Source organism: Eleutherodactylus coqui, chromosome 11, assembly GCF_035609145.1.
Source record: "Eleutherodactylus coqui strain aEleCoq1 chromosome 11, aEleCoq1.hap1, whole genome shotgun sequence".
Taxonomy (NCBI): domain Eukaryota; kingdom Metazoa; phylum Chordata; class Amphibia; order Anura; family Eleutherodactylidae; genus Eleutherodactylus; species Eleutherodactylus coqui.
Genome location: NC_089847.1, coordinates 90,582,890 through 90,601,980, shown reverse-complemented (window position 1 = coordinate 90,601,980; position 19,091 = coordinate 90,582,890). Strand labels below are relative to the sequence as shown.

Here is a 19,091-nt window from a genome sequence, read left to right as displayed (position 1 = left end):
TTGTGGATAACTGACGGTTTCTATTTCTACTGTTTGGGGTACATATAACTTTTTGATCGCTTTTTATTACACTTTTTTCTTGGAGATGGGGTGAACAAAAAAGTGGAATTCTAGTGTTCACCATGCAGGCAAAAAAACTACACTATTTTAATAGATCAGACTTTTATAGGTGTGGCAATACTAAAAATAGTTTTTTTAAATTAATATTATAAAGGGTTTTTTAAAAACTTTTAATATTTAGTATTTAAAAAAAACTTTTTCAACTGATTTTGGATCTTTTTTTAGGCTCCTAAGGAGACTTAAACTTGTGAGCATTTGATCACTTAAACAATAAGACATCCAAATGGAATGCTGCAATCTTATTACTGGGAGGGGAGGGGCATTCAGGCAATGTAAATGTCGATTGGACCATTTAAATGACGGTCAGAATTAAATAGTTAACAGCGATTAGAGTTATCTCCAATCAGGGTTGTTGTGGCTGGGTGTGAGATGTTATAGACAGCTGACACCCTCAATATATGGAGCAGGCTCCGCTCCCGAGCCCACTCCATACAAACCCTGCACACAACTGCCAAACATGTACAGTGTATGTTGCCAGAATGTTTAAAAAAATAAAAATAAAAATCCGGCCTCCTCCACCCCTTAATAGCCGGCCATCACTCACCTCATTTCCCCATCGCTCATTACAATACTGTGATGGACGGGAGGAAATGCAATTACCAGTAAATGTGAAATAATCATAGACATGTGCTATGATGTCATTAACTAGAAAAAAAAAATCCGGCCTCCTTCCACCCCTTAATAGCCGGCCATCGCGCACCAATGTGTTTCCCCTTCACCCATGGCAGCAGCATCAGCTGCTGCTGTCATTGGTTCGGGGAAATCCATCTACTGGTAAGAAAAAAACGGTATTTTTAAGGTCTTTAGTATAGTGCACATGTCTATGATTCTACATGGCGCAGATGTTGTGGCGCCGGTACTTACCGCCAGCTGGGTGGTACTGCTGGCACACTCCTAAGGGGTCCCACTGTGTCTTTTCTCCTGATGTACTCATGGGGGCTCAGGAGGACTGCTCGCTCTGGTGGTTGTAAAGCCGGAGTCCAAGAGGGTCTTCAAGTTGGAGAATGAAAACCCTCTGAACATGGCCTGGTCTTTAGCTGATGGGCGGAAGTCCTTGGCCTCTGCTGCTTCCACGGCGTCCAGGTGGAATGGCTGAAGATGTTGAGGTTTAGATGACTGCAAGAAAAGAAAATACTATTCTGATTATGGTGAGAAGGGTTTTCCCATGTAAGACAAACTACGGACCTGTTTGCTGACTGCATTCGAATCAGTGGGATTGAGCTGCAATACCAGGCATAACCACTAAACGATATATGACGCTGTGCCTGATATACAAGGAAAATGCTGCAGCGCTCACTTTTCACTGTTCTAATATTGATGACCTATCCTAAGAATAAGTCATCAATATTTAAAGTTTGGGGTTTTCCAGTTGTGAACTATTGATGGTCCATCCTCTAGATAGGCAATCAGTAGTAGATCAGGGAGGGAGTCCCTCACCATCCAGGATCTAGTACAATTCTGCTCATTTACTTACCTCAGGGATGTGCGGTGGGGGCACTCTAAGGCCTCATGTCCACGGAGAAAATAAGAATTAAAATCCGCAGCGTTTTTCCCGCACGCGGATCCGCGCCCCATAGGAATGCATTGACCACCCGCGGGTAGATAAATACCCGCGGATGGTAATTAAAAAATTTCTGGAGCATGAAAAAAAATGGACATGCTCCATTTTAGTGCGGATGACGCGTGTGGGAGCTCATAGAGCACATAGCTCAATTGATCTCCCGCATGAAAAATAAAAGACAATTACAGTGCATCCGCACAGCATCCACAGCCCAAATCCGCGTTACAAATCCGCAGCGGATCTGATTTTCCCCGTGGACATGAGGCCTTAAGGATTCCAGAGTCCCAGTCGATCAGCTGGAAGAACAGGTGCTTTCGGATGTTTCTGTTGACTCCGAGACGCTTGGCCGGGTTCTTTTTGAGGAGCTGAAATGAGAAATGTCACTGTTATTACTGACTATAATTACAAGAATCTGACTAGAAAAGGCAATAAAAGCATCACAAATTATTCTTACAACATTAGAACTCAAAGAAATAAAAGTAACACTCTTACCTGTAAGATGATGTTCTTCGCTCCGGAGGTGGACTCATTAAAGAGTTTTGGTTTATACTCACGCTCGCCAGTAATCATTTTATTCATGATGACTCCAAATGAAAACCAATCGACGGCGGCGTTGTATTCCTCTCCGGCGTCCATCTGCCATAAACAGTAAACAGTAAGTTGGGAAATAAGTTTTACATCATTACATGGGATCTGGGCACTGCACTAGGCGAGCGCTGAGACCGCAGTCCTCTATACCATCCCTGGACTGCTGTCTCCAGGATCCATGACCCAAGAACATTAATACACTTATGGCAAAAAATAGTATAAAGAGTCTATTCCTCTCACCTCAGGAGCAATATAGCCTTCGGTCCCAGCATGATCGGTGGCCGTTCGGTCTCCGTGCATGTTCTCCAAGGCAAGACCGAAATCTGTGATCTTCACATGGCCCGTCTCAGCCACCAGGATGTTCTCGGGCTTCAGATCTCTGTGGATGATCCCCTTGGCGTGGAGGTGCTGGATGCCGCACACCATCTCTGCAGCGTAGAATCTGGTGCTGTTGACATCGAGCCGTCCCTTCGACTGCAGGAGTTGGTCAAGGTCCCCGCAGCTCAGATACTCCAGTCCGAGTAGAACGTGCGTCTGTAATGTAGAAGAGACATATGAGAAGGTACAGGTCCATACAATAGAAGAATCTGTCTCAAAATGGCCGCTAGATACAAAATGGAGCATTATAAGATGTAAATAAGCTTGTGTGTAGTGAAACAATAATTAAAGCAGAAATAACTTGCAGAGCATGGCATTCCGTGCAATGTCTAATGATTTGTTTTTTTTCTATTCATCCGAGAACATTTGCCTGGTACAGTCGCTATCAGAAGAGACTCCCCCACTCCTGAGCTATGGGAAAAGAGCAAATCGTGCTGATAAGACGCTGCGATCGTCCAAACTCCAAGGGAGGACGGGATAACGTCCGGGAGGAGTAATCATTTGAAGGACATTTCACATATTTATTCTCACTGCGCTGATTATGAACACAGCACAATTCTTGATGTTTTTTCTAACCCAATGAAATTAACCCCATGACTAATGATGACGTATTCCTTTCCTGTATTTAGAACTATACTCAGTCAATAAACGCTCAGAGTATGTACGCCTTAAGCAGAGTGAGCTATATACTTGCCGTGGCTCTCTCTCCGTATCTGAGGAGAACTAGAAACCGACTCTTGTGTGGTTCTTGGCTTCCGTGCTGCAGCGGATACGAATTGATTTGGAACCCAAGACTTGAAAGGTTAATGTGACCTAGCGGTCCTTAACACATATAAGGAGGTTGGTTAGTATGACGTTATATTACAAAGCCCACATCTACGGGGCACATAGCGGTGGAGTTTGCAGATGTGCGATAACAACTATACCTTGGTCTGAAATGCGAATTCTGCATGGACGAGGAAGGGACTCCCAATCGTAAGCTGCAGAACACGGTGCTCCACCATCACATCCGCCATCTCCACTTCCGCTAGCAGGGCTTTCTTCCTGATGACATTCACTGCGAATTGCTGGCAGGTAGCGGTGTCCTCTGCCAGCACGACTTCCCCGTAGGCTCCCCGGCCGAGTACATGTTGGAACCGCAGTCTCTCTCGGATGGTCGTAGAGGTGGTGCTTCCTGAGCCAGTTGGCCAAACACCGCTGGGTCCTCCTAACAGGGAGCAGAATAGTAGAAGTGATGATGTTTGTAATATCTGCTGCACATTATTCACACTGATGGGAATAATGTACATGTGTAATGTATATGTGGTGTAGATATTTTCGAATATACATACAGAAGCAGTAAATACTACCTTAAGGGCCGCTTCACATGAGCATATACGCAAAAGCTCTCTCCAATGCAACGTATTTGCACATAACAAGGTTGTTGAGGTTGATTTGCAGTCATGCCTAGTACTGTACTTTTTGTGCACACGGGGCCAGGTCACGTGACACCCCCTTCCATGGATTAAAAGGCTATTTATCCTAATGAAGTCCAGATGTGTTTTTTAGCAGTTTTGCGCAGTGTTTTACGCATTCCCCTGGCATATTTGCGCACCTATGACTTTAGACTTCTATGAGGGGCATTTGCTACGCAAAACACAGAAAGATGGAGCAGAACCTAATTTTTTGCGTCTAACAAGATGGCGCACCACCACACTACCAACCGAGCCGTGATAGAATATCTCCATGATGGTCTGCCAAAATGCTGGATAGGATGGAGAGGTGCTGTTGAATTCCCTCTCTGTTCCCCTGATGTAACCCCCCCCTAATGTCTACCTGTGGGGAGCCCTAACGGATGTGGTATACTGTGGAAAACCAGCTACACTGGTTGCATTATGGAAAGAAACTGAAACTTAATGCAGATCAATCCCTGCGGACGCTGTAACCAGTGTTCTTCATGCAGAATCCCTTTTCTCCCTTTTTCCTTGGGCTATCTGATAACACATTTATATCATAGTGTACCCTTAGAAGTCCAAGTTGTTGCATATTTTTTCCTATCCATAAACATCCTTATTCAGGATCGCTGATCCTCTTGGCCACAATCGGCCTTCAGGGATTCCTGTCTAGTTGTGTAAATGTGGTATCCTGGTCTTGGGTTCCAAATTAATTCTGTATTTTTGTCAGTCAATCACTTTCACGTTCATTCCAGTATCTACTTGGTCTGACGTGGATTATGTGTGTTCAAGTGCCCTGGTTTTTAATAGTATCTCAATAAAGTTTTTGGTTTTAGACATCTAATATAGGGGACATTATTGCAACTGGGGCTAATACAGGGGTCACTATTGCTACTGGTGCCACTGTGGAGGTTACTGTTACTACTGGGGCTAATATGGGGGACACTTACTACTGAGGTCACTATTACTACTGAAGCCACTATAGAAGTCACTATTACTACTGGATAAGAAAAGTCAATTATAAAAACCCTGCGCTGGTTGGACAGCCTAATAACAATATTCAGCAGTCACTGGTGACCCTCATATCCAAATGAGAAGAGAAGAATAATGTGTGTATACATAAAGCTGATTGAAGCGCACCCCCATGTAAGGGAAGGCGTTATTGTTAATTTAACACTGTAGTGACCCCACAGCTGCATTGAGCGCATAGGCGTGGCGTCACGGGTTGCTGGGGTCGCCATGGTGACCCGGCCTCTGCGCTCAGGGGGCCCAGAGGCTGCCCTACGCCATACCTGCATGCACATTCAGTGCATTAATGGGTGGCCGTTTTGTGTGCAGCATGATTCCAATCAGGCTGCATGCAGAACGGCCAGCCCAAGTGTAGCCCGGCAGAGCAGGGGGGAGGAGGAGGAGGGAGGAAATCACATGGGCCGGCAGGGCACAATGATCATGTGCTGCCCCCTGCTTCCTGCTGAATGTGGAGTTGCAGCGTCGGGGTAAGTCTGTCCCTATCTGTCCCTATCTGTCCCTATCTGTCCCTATCTGTCCCTATCTGTCCCTATCTGTCCCTATCTGTCCCTATCTGTCCCTATCTGTCCCTATCTGTCCCTATCTGTCCCTATCTGTCCCTATCTGTCCCTATCTGTCCCTATCTGTCCCTATCTGTCCCTATCTGTCCCTATCTGTCCCTATCTGTCCCTATCTGTCCCTATCTGCCCCTATCTGCCCCTATCTGCCCCTATCTGCCCCTATCTGCCCCTATCTGCCCCTATCTGCCCCTATCTGCCCCTATCTGCCCCTATCTGCCCCTATCTGCCCCTATCTGCCCCTATCTGCCCCTATCTGCCCCTATCTGCCCCTATCTGCCCCTATCTGCCCCTATCTGCCCCTATCTGCCCCTATCTGCCCCTATCTGCCCCTATCTGCCCCTATCTGCCCCTATCTGCCCCTATCTGCCCCTATCTGCCCCTATCTGCCCCTATCTGCCCCTATCTGCCCCTATCTGCCCCTATCTGCCCCTATCTGCCCCTATCTGCCCCTATCTGCCCCTATCTGCCCCTATCTGCCCCTATCTGCCCCTATCTGCCCCTATCTGCCCCTATCTGCCCCTATCTGCCCCTATCTGCCCCTATCTGCCCCTATCTGCCCCTATCTGCCCCTATCTGCCCCTATCTGCCCCTATCTGCCCCTATCTGCCCCTATCTGCCCCTATCTGCCCCTATCTGCCCCTATCTGCCCCTATCTGCCCCTATCTGCCCCTATCTGCCCCTATCTGCCCCTATCTGCCCCTATCTGCCCCTATCTGCCCCTATCTGCCCCTATCTGCCCCTATCTGCCCCTATCTGCCCCTATCTGCCCCTATCTGCCCCTATCTGCCCCTATCTGCCCCTATCTGCCCCTATCTGCCCCTATCTGCCCCTATCTGCCCCTATCTGCCCCTATCTGCCCCTATCTGCCCCTATCTGCCCCTATCTGCCCCTATCTGCCCCTATCTGCCCCTATCTGCCCCTATCTGCCCCTATCTGCCCCTATCTGCCCCTATCTGCCCCTATCTGCCCCTATCTGCCCCTATCTGCCCCTATCTGCCCCTATCTGCCCCTATCTGCCCCTATCTGCCCCTATCTGCCCCTATCTGCCCCTATCTGCCCCTATCTGCCCCTATCTGCCCCTATCTGCCCCTATCTGCCCCTATCTGCCCCTATCTGCCCCTATCTGCCCCTATCTGCCCCTATCTGCCCCTATCTGCCCCTATCTGCCCCTATCTGCCCCTATCTGCCCCTATCTGCCCCTATCTGCCCCTATCTGCCCCTATCTGCCCCTATCTGCCCCTATCTGCCCCTATCTGCCCCTATCTGCCCCTATCTGCCCCTATCTGCCCCTATCTGCCCCTATCTGCCCCTATCTGCCCCTATCTGCCCCTATCTGCCCCTATCTGCCCCTATCTGCCCCTATCTGCCCCTATCTGCCCCTATCTGCCCCTATCTGCCCCTATCTGCCCCTATCTGCCCCTATCTGCCCCTATCTGCCCCTATCTGCCCCTATCTGCCCCTATCTGCCCCTATCTGCCCCTATCTGCCCCTATCTGCCCCTATCTGCCCCTATCTGCCCCTATCTGCCCCTATCTGCCCCTATCTGCCCCTATCTGCCCCTATCTGCCCCTATCTGCCCCTATCTGCCCCTATCTGCCCCTATCTGCCCCTATCTGCCCCTATCTGCCCCTATCTGCCCCTATCTGCCCCTATCTGCCCCTATCTGCCCCTATCTGCCCCTATCTGCCCCTATCTGCCCCTATCTGCCCCTATCTGCCCCTATCTGCCCCTATCTGCCCCTATCTGCCCCTATCTGCCCCTATCTGCCCCTATCTGCCCCTATCTGCCCCTATCTGCCCCTATCTGCCCCTATCTGCCCCTATCTGCCCCTATCTGCCCCTATCTGCCCCTATCTGCCCCTATCTGCCCCTATCTGCCCCTATCTGCCCCTATCTGCCCCTATCTGCCCCTATCTGCCCCTATCTGCCCCTATCTGCCCCTATCTGCCCCTATCTGCCCCTATCTGCCCCTATCTGCCCCTATCTGCCCCTATCTGCCCCTATCTGCCCCTATCTGCCCCTATCTGCCCCTATCTGCCCCTATCTGCCCCTATCTGCCCCTATCTGCCCCTATCTGCCCCTATCTGCCCCTATCTGCCCCTATCTGCCCCTATCTGCCCCTATCTGCCCCTATCTGCCCCTATCTGCCCCTATCTGCCCCTATCTGCCCCTATCTGCCCCTATCTGCCCCTATCTGCCCCTATCTGCCCCTATCTGCCCCTATCTGCCCCTATCTGCCCCTATCTGCCCCTATCTGCCCCTATCTGCCCCTATCTGCCCCTATCTGCCCCTATCTGCCCCTATCTGCCCCTATCTGCCCCTATCTGCCCCTATCTGCCCCTATCTGCCCCTATCTGCCCCTATCTGCCCCTATCTGCCCCTATCTGCCCCTATCTGCCCCTATCTGCCCCTATCTGCCCCTATCTGCCCCTATCTGCCCCTATCTGCCCCTATCTGCCCCTATCTGCCCCTATCTGCCCCTATCTGCCCCTATCTGCCCCTATCTGCCCCTATCTGCCCCTATCTGCCCCTATCTGCCCCTATCTGCCCCTATCTGCCCCTATCTGCCCCTATCTGCCCCTATCTGCCCCTATCTGCCCCTATCTGCCCCTATCTGCCCCTATCTGCCCCTATCTGCCCCTATCTGCCCCTATCTGCCCCTATCTGCCCCTATCTGCCCCTATCTGCCCCTATCTGCCCCTATCTGCCCCTATCTGCCCCTATCTGCCCCTATCTGCCCCTATCTGCCCCTATCTGCCCCTATCTGCCCCTATCTGCCCCTATCTGCCCCTATCTGCCCCTATCTGCCCCTATCTGCCCCTATCTGCCCCTATCTGCCCCTATCTGCCCCTATCTGCCCCTATCTGCCCCTATCTGCCCCTATCTGCCCCTATCTGCCCCTATCTGCCCCTATCTGCCCCTATCTGCCCCTATCTGCCCCTATCTGCCCCTATCTGCCCCTATCTGCCCCTATCTGCCCCTATCTGCCCCTATCTGCCCCTATCTGCCCCTATCTGCCCCTATCTGCCCCTATCTGCCCCTATCTGCCCCTATCTGCCCCTATCTGCCCCTATCTGCCCCTATCTGCCCCTATCTGCCCCTATCTGCCCCTATCTGCCCCTATCTGCCCCTATCTGCCCCTATCTGCCCCTATCTGCCCCTATCTGCCCCTATCTGCCCCTATCTGCCCCTATCTGCCCCTATCTGCCCCTATCTGCCCCTATCTGCCCCTATCTGCCCCTATCTGCCCCTATCTGCCCCTATCTGCCCCTATCTGCCCCTATCTGCCCCTATCTGCCCCTATCTGCCCCTATCTGCCCCTATCTGCCCCTATCTGCCCCTATCTGCCCCTATCTGCCCCTATCTGCCCCTATCTGCCCCTATCTGCCCCTATCTGCCCCTATCTGCCCCTATCTGCCCCTATCTGCCCCTATCTGCCCCTATCTGCCCCTATCTGCCCCTATCTGCCCCTATCTGCCCCTATCTGCCCCTATCTGCCCCTATCTGCCCCTATCTGCCCCTATCTGCCCCTATCTGCCCCTATCTGCCCCTATCTGCCCCTATCTGCCCCTATCTGCCCCTATCTGCCCCTATCTGCCCCTATCTGCCCCTATCTGCCCCTATCTGCCCCTATCTGCCCCTATCTGCCCCTATCTGCCCCTATCTGCCCCTATCTGCCCCTATCTGCCCCTATCTGCCCCTATCTGCCCCTATCTGCCCCTATCTGCCCCTATCTGCCCCTATCTGCCCCTATCTGCCCCTATCTGCCCCTATCTGCCCCTATCTGCCCCTATCTGCCCCTATCTGCCCCTATCTGCCCCTATCTGCCCCTATCTGCCCCTATCTGCCCCTATCTGCCCCTATCTGCCCCTATCTGCCCCTATCTGCCCCTATCTGCCCCTATCTGCCCCTATCTGCCCCTATCTGCCCCTATCTGCCCCTATCTGCCCCTATCTGCCCCTATCTGCCCCTATCTGCCCCTATCTGCCCCTATCTGCCCCTATCTGCCCCTATCTGCCCCTATCTGCCCCTATCTGCCCCTATCTGCCCCTATCTGCCCCTATCTGCCCCTATCTGCCCCTATCTGCCCCTATCTGCCCCTATCTGCCCCTATCTGCCCCTATCTGCCCCTATCTGCCCCTATCTGCCCCTATCTGCCCCTATCTGCCCCTATCTGCCCCTATCTGCCCCTATCTGCCCCTATCTGCCCCTATCTGCCCCTATCTGCCCCTATCTGCCCCTATCTGCCCCTATCTGCCCCTATCTGCCCCTATCTGCCCCTATCTGCCCCTATCTGCCCCTATCTGCCCCTATCTGCCCCTATCTGCCCCTATCTGCCCCTATCTGCCCCTATCTGCCCCTATCTGCCCCTATCTGCCCCTATCTGCCCCTATCTGCCCCTATCTGCCCCTATCTGCCCCTATCTGCCCCTATCTGCCCCTATCTGCCCCTATCTGCCCCTATCTGCCCCTATCTGCCCCTATCTGCCCCTATCTGCCCCTATCTGCCCCTATCTGCCCCTATCTGCCCCTATCTGCCCCTATCTGCCCCTATCTGCCCCTATCTGCCCCTATCTGCCCCTATCTGCCCCTATCTGCCCCTATCTGCCCCTATCTGCCCCTATCTGCCCCTATCTGCCCCTATCTGCCCCTATCTGCCCCTATCTGCCCCTATCTGCCCCTATCTGCCCCTATCTGCCCCTATCTGCCCCTATCTGCCCCTATCTGCCCCTATCTGCCCCTATCTGCCCCTATCTGCCCCTATCTGCCCCTATCTGCCCCTATCTGCCCCTATCTGCCCCTATCTGCCCCTATCTGCCCCTATCTGCCCCTATCTGCCCCTATCTGCCCCTATCTGCCCCTATCTGCCCCTATCTGCCCCTATCTGCCCCTATCTGCCCCTATCTGCCCCTATCTGCCCCTATCTGCCCCTATCTGCCCCTATCTGCCCCTATCTGCCCCTATCTGCCCCTATCTGCCCCTATCTGCCCCTATCTGCCCCTATCTGCCCCTATCTGCCCCTATCTGCCCCTATCTGCCCCTATCTGCCCCTATCTGCCCCTATCTGCCCCTATCTGCCCCTATCTGCCCCTATCTGCCCCTATCTGCCCCTATCTGCCCCTATCTGCCCCTATCTGCCCCTATCTGCCCCTATCTGCCCCTATCTGCCCCTATCTGCCCCTATCTGCCCCTATCTGCCCCTATCTGCCCCTATCTGCCCCTATCTGCCCCTATCTGCCCCTATCTGCCCCTATCTGCCCCTATCTGCCCCTATCTGCCCCTATCTGCCCCTATCTGCCCCTATCTGCCCCTATCTGCCCCTATCTGCCCCTATCTGCCCCTATCTGCCCCTATCTGCCCCTATCTGCCCCTATCTGCCCCTATCTGCCCCTATCTGCCCCTATCTGCCCCTATCTGCCCCTATCTGCCCCTATCTGCCCCTATCTGCCCCTATCTGCCCCTATCTGCCCCTATCTGCCCCTATCTGCCCCTATCTGCCCCTATCTGCCCCTATCTGCCCCTATCTGCCCCTATCTGCCCCTATCTGCCCCTATCTGCCCCTATCTGCCCCTATCTGCCCCTATCTGCCCCTATCTGCCCCTATCTGCCCCTATCTGCCCCTATCTGCCCCTATCTGCCCCTATCTGCCCCTATCTGCCCCTATCTGCCCCTATCTGCCCCTATCTGCCCCTATCTGCCCCTATCTGCCCCTATCTGCCCCTATCTGCCCCTATCTGCCCCTATCTGCCCCTATCTGCCCCTATCTGCCCCTATCTGCCCCTATCTGCCCCTATCTGCCCCTATCTGCCCCTATCTGCCCCTATCTGCCCCTATCTGCCCCTATCTGCCCCTATCTGCCCCTATCTGCCCCTATCTGCCCCTATCTGCCCCTATCTGCCCCTATCTGCCCCTATCTGCCCCTATCTGCCCCTATCTGCCCCTATCTGCCCCTATCTGCCCCTATCTGCCCCTATCTGCCCCTATCTGCCCCTATCTGCCCCTATCTGCCCCTATCTGCCCCTATCTGCCCCTATCTGCCCCTATCTGCCCCTATCTGCCCCTATCTGCCCCTATCTGCCCCTATCTGCCCCTATCTGCCCCTATCTGCCCCTATCTGCCCCTATCTGCCCCTATCTGCCCCTATCTGCCCCTATCTGCCCCTATCTGCCCCTATCTGCCCCTATCTGCCCCTATCTGCCCCTATCTGCCCCTATCTGCCCCTATCTGCCCCTATCTGCCCCTATCTGCCCCTATCTGCCCCTATCTGCCCCTATCTGCCCCTATCTGCCCCTATCTGCCCCTATCTGCCCCTATCTGCCCCTATCTGCCCCTATCTGCCCCTATCTGCCCCTATCTGCCCCTATCTGCCCCTATCTGCCCCTATCTGCCCCTATCTGCCCCTATCTGCCCCTATCTGCCCCTATCTGCCCCTATCTGCCCCTATCTGCCCCTATCTGCCCCTATCTGCCCCTATCTGCCCCTATCTGCCCCTATCTGCCCCTATCTGCCCCTATCTGCCCCTATCTGCCCCTATCTGCCCCTATCTGCCCCTATCTGCCCCTATCTGCCCCTATCTGCCCCTATCTGCCCCTATCTGCCCCTATCTGCCCCTATCTGCCCCTATCTGCCCCTATCTGCCCCTATCTGCCCCTATCTGCCCCTATCTGCCCCTATCTGCCCCTATCTGCCCCTATCTGCCCCTATCTGCCCCTATCTGCCCCTATCTGCCCCTATCTGCCCCTATCTGCCCCTATCTGCCCCTATCTGCCCCTATCTGCCCCTATCTGCCCCTATCTGCCCCTATCTGCCCCTATCTGCCCCTATCTGCCCCTATCTGCCCCTATCTGCCCCTATCTGCCCCTATCTGCCCCTATCTGCCCCTATCTGCCCCTATCTGCCCCTATCTGCCCCTATCTGCCCCTATCTGCCCCTATCTGCCCCTATCTGCCCCTATCTGCCCCTATCTGCCCCTATCTGCCCCTATCTGCCCCTATCTGCCCCTATCTGCCCCTATCTGCCCCTATCTGCCCCTATCTGCCCCTATCTGCCCCTATCTGCCCCTATCTGCCCCTATCTGCCCCTATCTGCCCCTATCTGCCCCTATCTGCCCCTATCTGCCCCTATCTGCCCCTATCTGCCCCTATCTGCCCCTATCTGCCCCTATCTGCCCCTATCTGCCCCTATCTGCCCCTATCTGCCCCTATCTGCCCCTATCTGCCCCTATCTGCCCCTATCTGCCCCTATCTGCCCCTATCTGCCCCTATCTGCCCCTATCTGCCCCTATCTGCCCCTATCTGCCCCTATCTGCCCCTATCTGCCCCTATCTGCCCCTATCTGCCCCTATCTGCCCCTATCTGCCCCTATCTGCCCCTATCTGCCCCTATCTGCCCCTATCTGCCCCTATCTGCCCCTATCTGCCCCTATCTGCCCCTATCTGCCCCTATCTGCCCCTATCTGCCCCTATCTGCCCCTATCTGCCCCTATCTGCCCCTATCTGCCCCTATCTGCCCCTATCTGCCCCTATCTGCCCCTATCTGCCCCTATCTGCCCCTATCTGCCCCTATCTGCCCCTATCTGCCCCTATCTGCCCCTATCTGCCCCTATCTGCCCCTATCTGCCCCTATCTGCCCCTATCTGCCCCTATCTGCCCCTATCTGCCCCTATCTGCCCCTATCTGCCCCTATCTGCCCCTATCTGCCCCTATCTGCCCCTATCTGCCCCTATCTGCCCCTATCTGCCCCTATCTGCCCCTATCTGCCCCTATCTGCCCCTATCTGCCCCTATCTGCCCCTATCTGCCCCTATCTGCCCCTATCTGCCCCTATCTGCCCCTATCTGCCCCTATCTGCCCCTATCTGCCCCTATCTGCCCCTATCTGCCCCTATCTGCCCCTATCTGCCCCTATCTGCCCCTATCTGCCCCTATCTGCCCCTATCTGCCCCTATCTGCCCCTATCTGCCCCTATCTGCCCCTATCTGCCCCTATCTGCCCCTATCTGCCCCTATCTGCCCCTATCTGCCCCTATCTGCCCCTATCTGCCCCTATCTGCCCCTATCTGCCCCTATCTGCCCCTATCTGCCCCTATCTGCCCCTATCTGCCCTATCTGCCCCTATCTGCCCCTATCTGCCCCTATCTGCCCCTATCTGCCCCTATCTGCCCCTATCTGCCCCTATCTGCCCCTATCTGCCCCTATCTGCCCCTATCTGCCCCTATCTGCCCCTATCTGCCCCTATCTGCCCCTATCTGCCCCTATCTGCCCCTATCTGCCCCTATCTGCCCCTATCTGCCCCTATCTGCCCCTATCTGCCCCTATCTGCCCCTATCTGCCCCTATCTGCCCCTATCTGCCCCTATCTGCCCCTATCTGCCCCTATCTGCCCCTATCTGCCCCTATCTGCCCCTATCTGCCCCTATCTGCCCCTATCTGCCCCTATCTGCCCCTATCTGCCCCTATCTGCCCCTATCTGCCCCTATCTGCCCCTATCTGCCCCTATCTGCCCCTATCTGCCCCTATCTGCCCCTATCTGCCCCTATCTGCCCCTATCTGCCCCTATCTGCCCCTATCTGCCCCTATCTGCCCCTATCTGCCCTATCTGCCCCTATCTGCCCCTATCTGCCCCTATCTGCCCCTATCTGCCCCTATCTGCCCTATCTGCCCCTATCTGCCCCTATCTGCCCCTATCTGCCCCTATCTGCCCCTATCTGCCCCTATCTGCCCCTATCTGCCCCTATCTGCCCCTATCTGCCCCTATCTGCCCCTATCTGCCCCTATCTGCCCCTATCTGCCCCTATCTGCCCCTATCTGCCCCTATCTGCCCCTATCTGCCCCTATCTGCCCCTATCTGCCCTATCTGCCCCTATCTGCCCCTATCTGCCCCTATCTGCCCCTATCTGCCCTATCTGCCCCTATCTGCCCCTATCTGCCCCTATCTGCCCCTATCTGCCCCTATCTGCCCCTATCTGCCCCTATCTGCCCCTATCTGCCCCTATCTGCCCCTATCTGCCCCTATCTGCCCCTATCTGCCCCTATCTGCCCCTATCTGCCCCTATCTGCCCCTATCTGCCCCTATCTGCCCCTATCTGCCCCTATCTGCCCCTATCTGCCCCTATCTGCCCCTATCTGCCCCTATCTGCCCCTATCTGCCCCTATCTGCCCCTATCTGCCCCTATCTGCCCCTATCTGCCCCTATCTGCCCCTATCTGCCCCTATCTGCCCTATCTGCCCCTATCTGCCCCTATCTGCCCCTATCTGCCCCTATCTGCCCCTATCTGCCCCTATCTGCCCCTATCTGCCCCTATCTGCCCCTATCTGCCCCTATCTGCCCCTATCTGCCCCTATCTGCCCCTATCTGCCCCTATCTGCCCCTATCTGCCCTATCTGCCCCTATCTGCCCCTATCTGCCCCTATCTGCCCCTATCTGCCCCTATCTGCCCCTATCTGCCCCTATCTGCCCCTATCTGCCCCTATCTGCCCCTATCTGCCCCTATCTGCCCCTATCTGCCCCTATCTGCCCCTATCTGCCCCTATCTGCCCCTATCTGCCCCTATCTGCCCCTATCTGCCCCTATCTGCCCCTATCTGCCCCTATCTGCCCCTATCTGCCCCTATCTGCCCCTATCTGCCCCTATCTGCCCCTATCTGCCCCTATCTGCCCCTATCTGCCCCTATCTGCCCCTATCTGCCCCTATCTGCCCCTATCTGCCCCTATCTGCCCCTATCTGCCCCTATCTGCCCCTATCTGCCCCTATCTGCCCCTATCTGCCCCTATCTGCCCCTATCTGCCCCTATCTGCCCCTATCTGCCCCTATCTGCCCCTATCTGCCCCTATCTGCCCCTATCTGCCCCTATCTGCCCTATCTGCCCCTATCTGCCCCTATCTGCCCCTATCTGCCCTATCTGCCCCTATCTGCCCCTATCTGCCCCTATCTGCCCCTATCTGCCCCTATCTGCCCCTATCTGCCCCTATCTGCCCCTATCTGCCCCTATCTGCCCCTATCTGCCCTATCTGCCCCTATCTGCCCCTATCTGCCCCTATCTGCCCCTATCTGCCCCTATCTGCCCCTATCTGCCCCTATCTGCCCCTATCTGCCCCTATCTGCCCTATCTGCCCCTATCTGCCCCTATCTGCCCCTATCTGCCCCTATCTGCCCCTATCTGCCCCTATCTGCCCCTATCTGCCCCTATCTGCCCCTATCTGCCCCTATCTGCCCCTATCTGCCCCTATCTGCCCCTATCTGCCCCTATCTGCCCCTATCTGCCCCTATCTGCCCCTATCTGCCCCTATCTGCCCCTATCTGCCCCTATCTGCCCCTATCTGCCCCTATCTGCCCCTATCTGCCCCTATCTGCCCCTATCTGCCCTATCTGCCCCTATCTGCCCCTATCTGCCCCTATCTGCCCCTATCTGCCCCTATCTGCCCCTATCTGCCCCTATCTGCCCTATCTGCCCCTATCTGCCCCTATCTGCCCCTATCTGCCCCTATCTGCCCCTATCTGCCCCTATCTGCCCCTATCTGCCCCTATCTGCCCCTATCTGCCCCTATCTGCCCCTATCTGCCCCTATCTGCCCCTATCTGCCCCTATCTGCCCCTATCTGCCCCTATCTGCCCCTATCTGCCCCTATCTGCCCCTATCTGCCCCTATCTGCCCCTATCTGCCCCTATCTGCCCCTATCTGCCCCTATCTGCCCCTATCTGCCCCTATCTGCCCCTATCTGCCCCTATCTGCCCTATCTGCCCCTATCTGCCCCTATCTGCCCCTATCTGCCCCTATCTGCCCCTATCTGCCCCTATCTGCCCCTATCTGCCCCTATCTGCCCCTATCTGCCCCTATCTGCCCCTATCTGCCCCTATCTGCCCCTATCTGCCCCTATCTGCCCCTATCTGCCCCTATCTGCCCTATCTGCCCCTATCTGCCCCTATCTGCCCCTATCTGCCCCTATCTGCCCCTATCTGCCCCTATCTGCCCCTATCTGCCCCTATCTGCCCCTATCTGCCCCTATCTGCCCCTATCTGCCCCTATCTGCCCCTATCTGCCCCTATCTGCCCCTATCTGCCCCTATCTGCCCCTATCTGCCCCTATCTGCCCCTATCTGCCCCTATCTGCCCCTATCTGCCCCTATCTGCCCCTATCTGCCCCTATCTGCCCCTATCTGCCCCTATCTGCCCCTATCTGCCCCTATCTGCCCCTATCTGCCCCTATCTGCCCCTATCTGCCCCTATCTGCCCCTATCTGCCCCTATCTGCCCCTATCTGCCCCTATCTGCCCCTATCTGCCCCTATCTGCCCCTATCTGCCCCTATCTGCCCCTATCTGCCCCTATCTGCCCCTATCTGCCCCTATCTGCCCCTATCTGCCCCTATCTGCCCCTATCTGCCCCTATCTGCCCCTATCTGCCCCTATCTGCCCCTATCTGCCCCTATCTGCCCCTATCTGCCCCTATCTGCCCCTATCTGCCCCTATCTGCCCCTATCTGCCCTATCTGCCCCTATCTGCCCCTATCTGCCCCTATCTGCCCCTATCTGCCCCTATCTGCCCCTATCTGCCCCTATCTGCCCCTATCTGCCCCTATCTGCCCCTATCTGCCCCTATCTGCCCCTATCTGCCCCTATCTGCCCCTATCTGCCCCTATCTGCCCCTATCTGCCCCTATCTGCCCTATCTGCCCCTATCTGCCCCTATCTGCCCCTATCTGCCCCTATCTGCCCTATCTGCCCCTATCTGCCCCTATCTGCCCCTATCTGCCCCTATCTGCCCCTATCTGCCCCTATCTGCCCCTATCTGCCCCTATCTGCCCCTATCTGCCCCTATCTGCCCCTATCTGCCCCTATCTGCCCCTATCTGCCCCTATCTGCCCCTATCTGCCCCTATCTGCCCCTATCTGCCCCTATCTGCCCCTATCTGCCCCTATCTGCCCTATCTGCCCCTATCTGCCCCTATCTGCCCCTATCTGCCCCTATCTGCCCCTATCTGCCCCTATCTGCCCCTATCTGCCCCTATCTGCCCCTATCTGCCCCTATCTGCCCCTATCTGCCCCTATCTGCCCCTATCTGCCCCTATCTGCCCCTATCTGCCCCTATCTGCCCCTATCTGCCCCTATCTGCCCCTATCTGCCCTATCTGCCCTATCTGCCCTATCTGCCCCTATCTGCCCTATCTGCCCCTATCTGCCCCTATCTGCCCCTATCTGCCCCTATCTGCCCCTATCTGCCCCTATCTGCCCCTATCTGCCCCTATCTGCCCCTATCTGCCCCTATCTGCCCTATCTGCCCCTATCTGCCCCTATCTGCCCCTATCTGCCCCTATCTGCCCCTATCTGCCCCTATCTGCCCCTATCTGCCCCTATCTGCCCCTATCTGCCCCTATCTGCCCCTATCTGCCCCTATCTGCCCCTATCTGCCCCTATCTGCCCCTATCTGCCCCTATCTGCCCCTATCTGCCCCTATCTGCCCTATCTGCCCCTATCTGCCCCTATCTGCCCCTATCTGCCCCTATCTGCCCCTATCTGCCCCTATCTGCCCCTATCTGCCCCTATCTGCCCCTATCTGCCCCTATCTGCCCCTATCTGCCCCTATCTGCCCCTATCTGCCCCTATCTGCCCCTATCTGCCCCTATCTGCCCCTATCTGCCCCTATCTGCCCCTATCTGCCCCTATCTGCCCCTATCTGCCCTATCTGCCCCTATCTGCCCCTATCTGCCCCTATCTGCCCCTATCTGCCCCTATCTGCCCCTATCTGCCCCTATCTGCCCCTATCTGCCCCTATCTGCCCCTATCTGCCCCTATCTGCCCCTATCTGCCCCTATCTGCCCCTATCTGCCCTATCTGCCCCTATCTGCCCTATCTGCCCCTATCTGCCCCTATCTGCCCCTATCTGCCCCTATCTGCCCCTATCTGCCCCTATCTGCCCCTATCTGCCCCTATCTGCCCCTATCTGCCCCTATCTGCCCCTATCTGCCCCTATCTGCCCCTATCTGCCCCTATCTGCCCCTATCTGCCCCTATCTGCCCCTATCTGCCCCTATCTGCCCCTATCTGCCCCTATCTGCCCCTATCTGCCCCTATCTGCCCCTATCTGCCCCTATCTGCCCCTATCTGCCCCTATCTGCCCCTATCTGCCCCTATCTGCCCCTATCTGCCCCTATCTGCCCCTATCTGCCCCTATCTGCCCCTATCTGCCCCTATCTGCCCCTATCTGCCCCTATCTGCCCCTATCTGCCCCTATCTGCCCCTATCTGCCCCTATCTGCCCCTATCTGCCCCTATCTGCCCCTATCTGCCCCTATCTGCCCCTATCTGCCCCTATCTGCCCCTATCTGCCCCTATCTGCCCCTATCTGCCCCTATCTGCCCCTATCTGCCCCTATCTGCCCTATCTGCCCCTATCTGCCCCTATCTGCCCCTATCTGCCCCTATCTGCCCCTATCTGCCCCA

General features: G+C 55.5%; 1 protein-coding gene across 1 annotated transcript in view; it reads right to left on the bottom strand.

Annotated features, from left to right (window-relative positions):
* Positions 1 to 1,050: 1,050 nt before the first annotated feature.
* The window catches only part of LOC136581743 (protein kinase C delta type-like), a 36,567-nt gene continuing 18,526 nt past the window's right edge, over positions 1,051 to 19,091 (bottom strand). Inside the window, exons 2-6 of the mRNA XM_066582366.1 lie at positions 3,574 to 3,854; positions 2,510 to 2,803; positions 2,174 to 2,317; positions 1,948 to 2,046; positions 1,051 to 1,236 (exon numbers count right to left, since the gene is read on the bottom strand). Of these exons, the coding sequence (XP_066438463.1) occupies positions 1,051 to 1,236; positions 1,948 to 2,046; positions 2,174 to 2,317; positions 2,510 to 2,803; positions 3,574 to 3,854 (1,004 nt within the window). The remainder of the gene's footprint in view (positions 1,237 to 1,947; positions 2,047 to 2,173; positions 2,318 to 2,509; positions 2,804 to 3,573; positions 3,855 to 19,091) is intronic.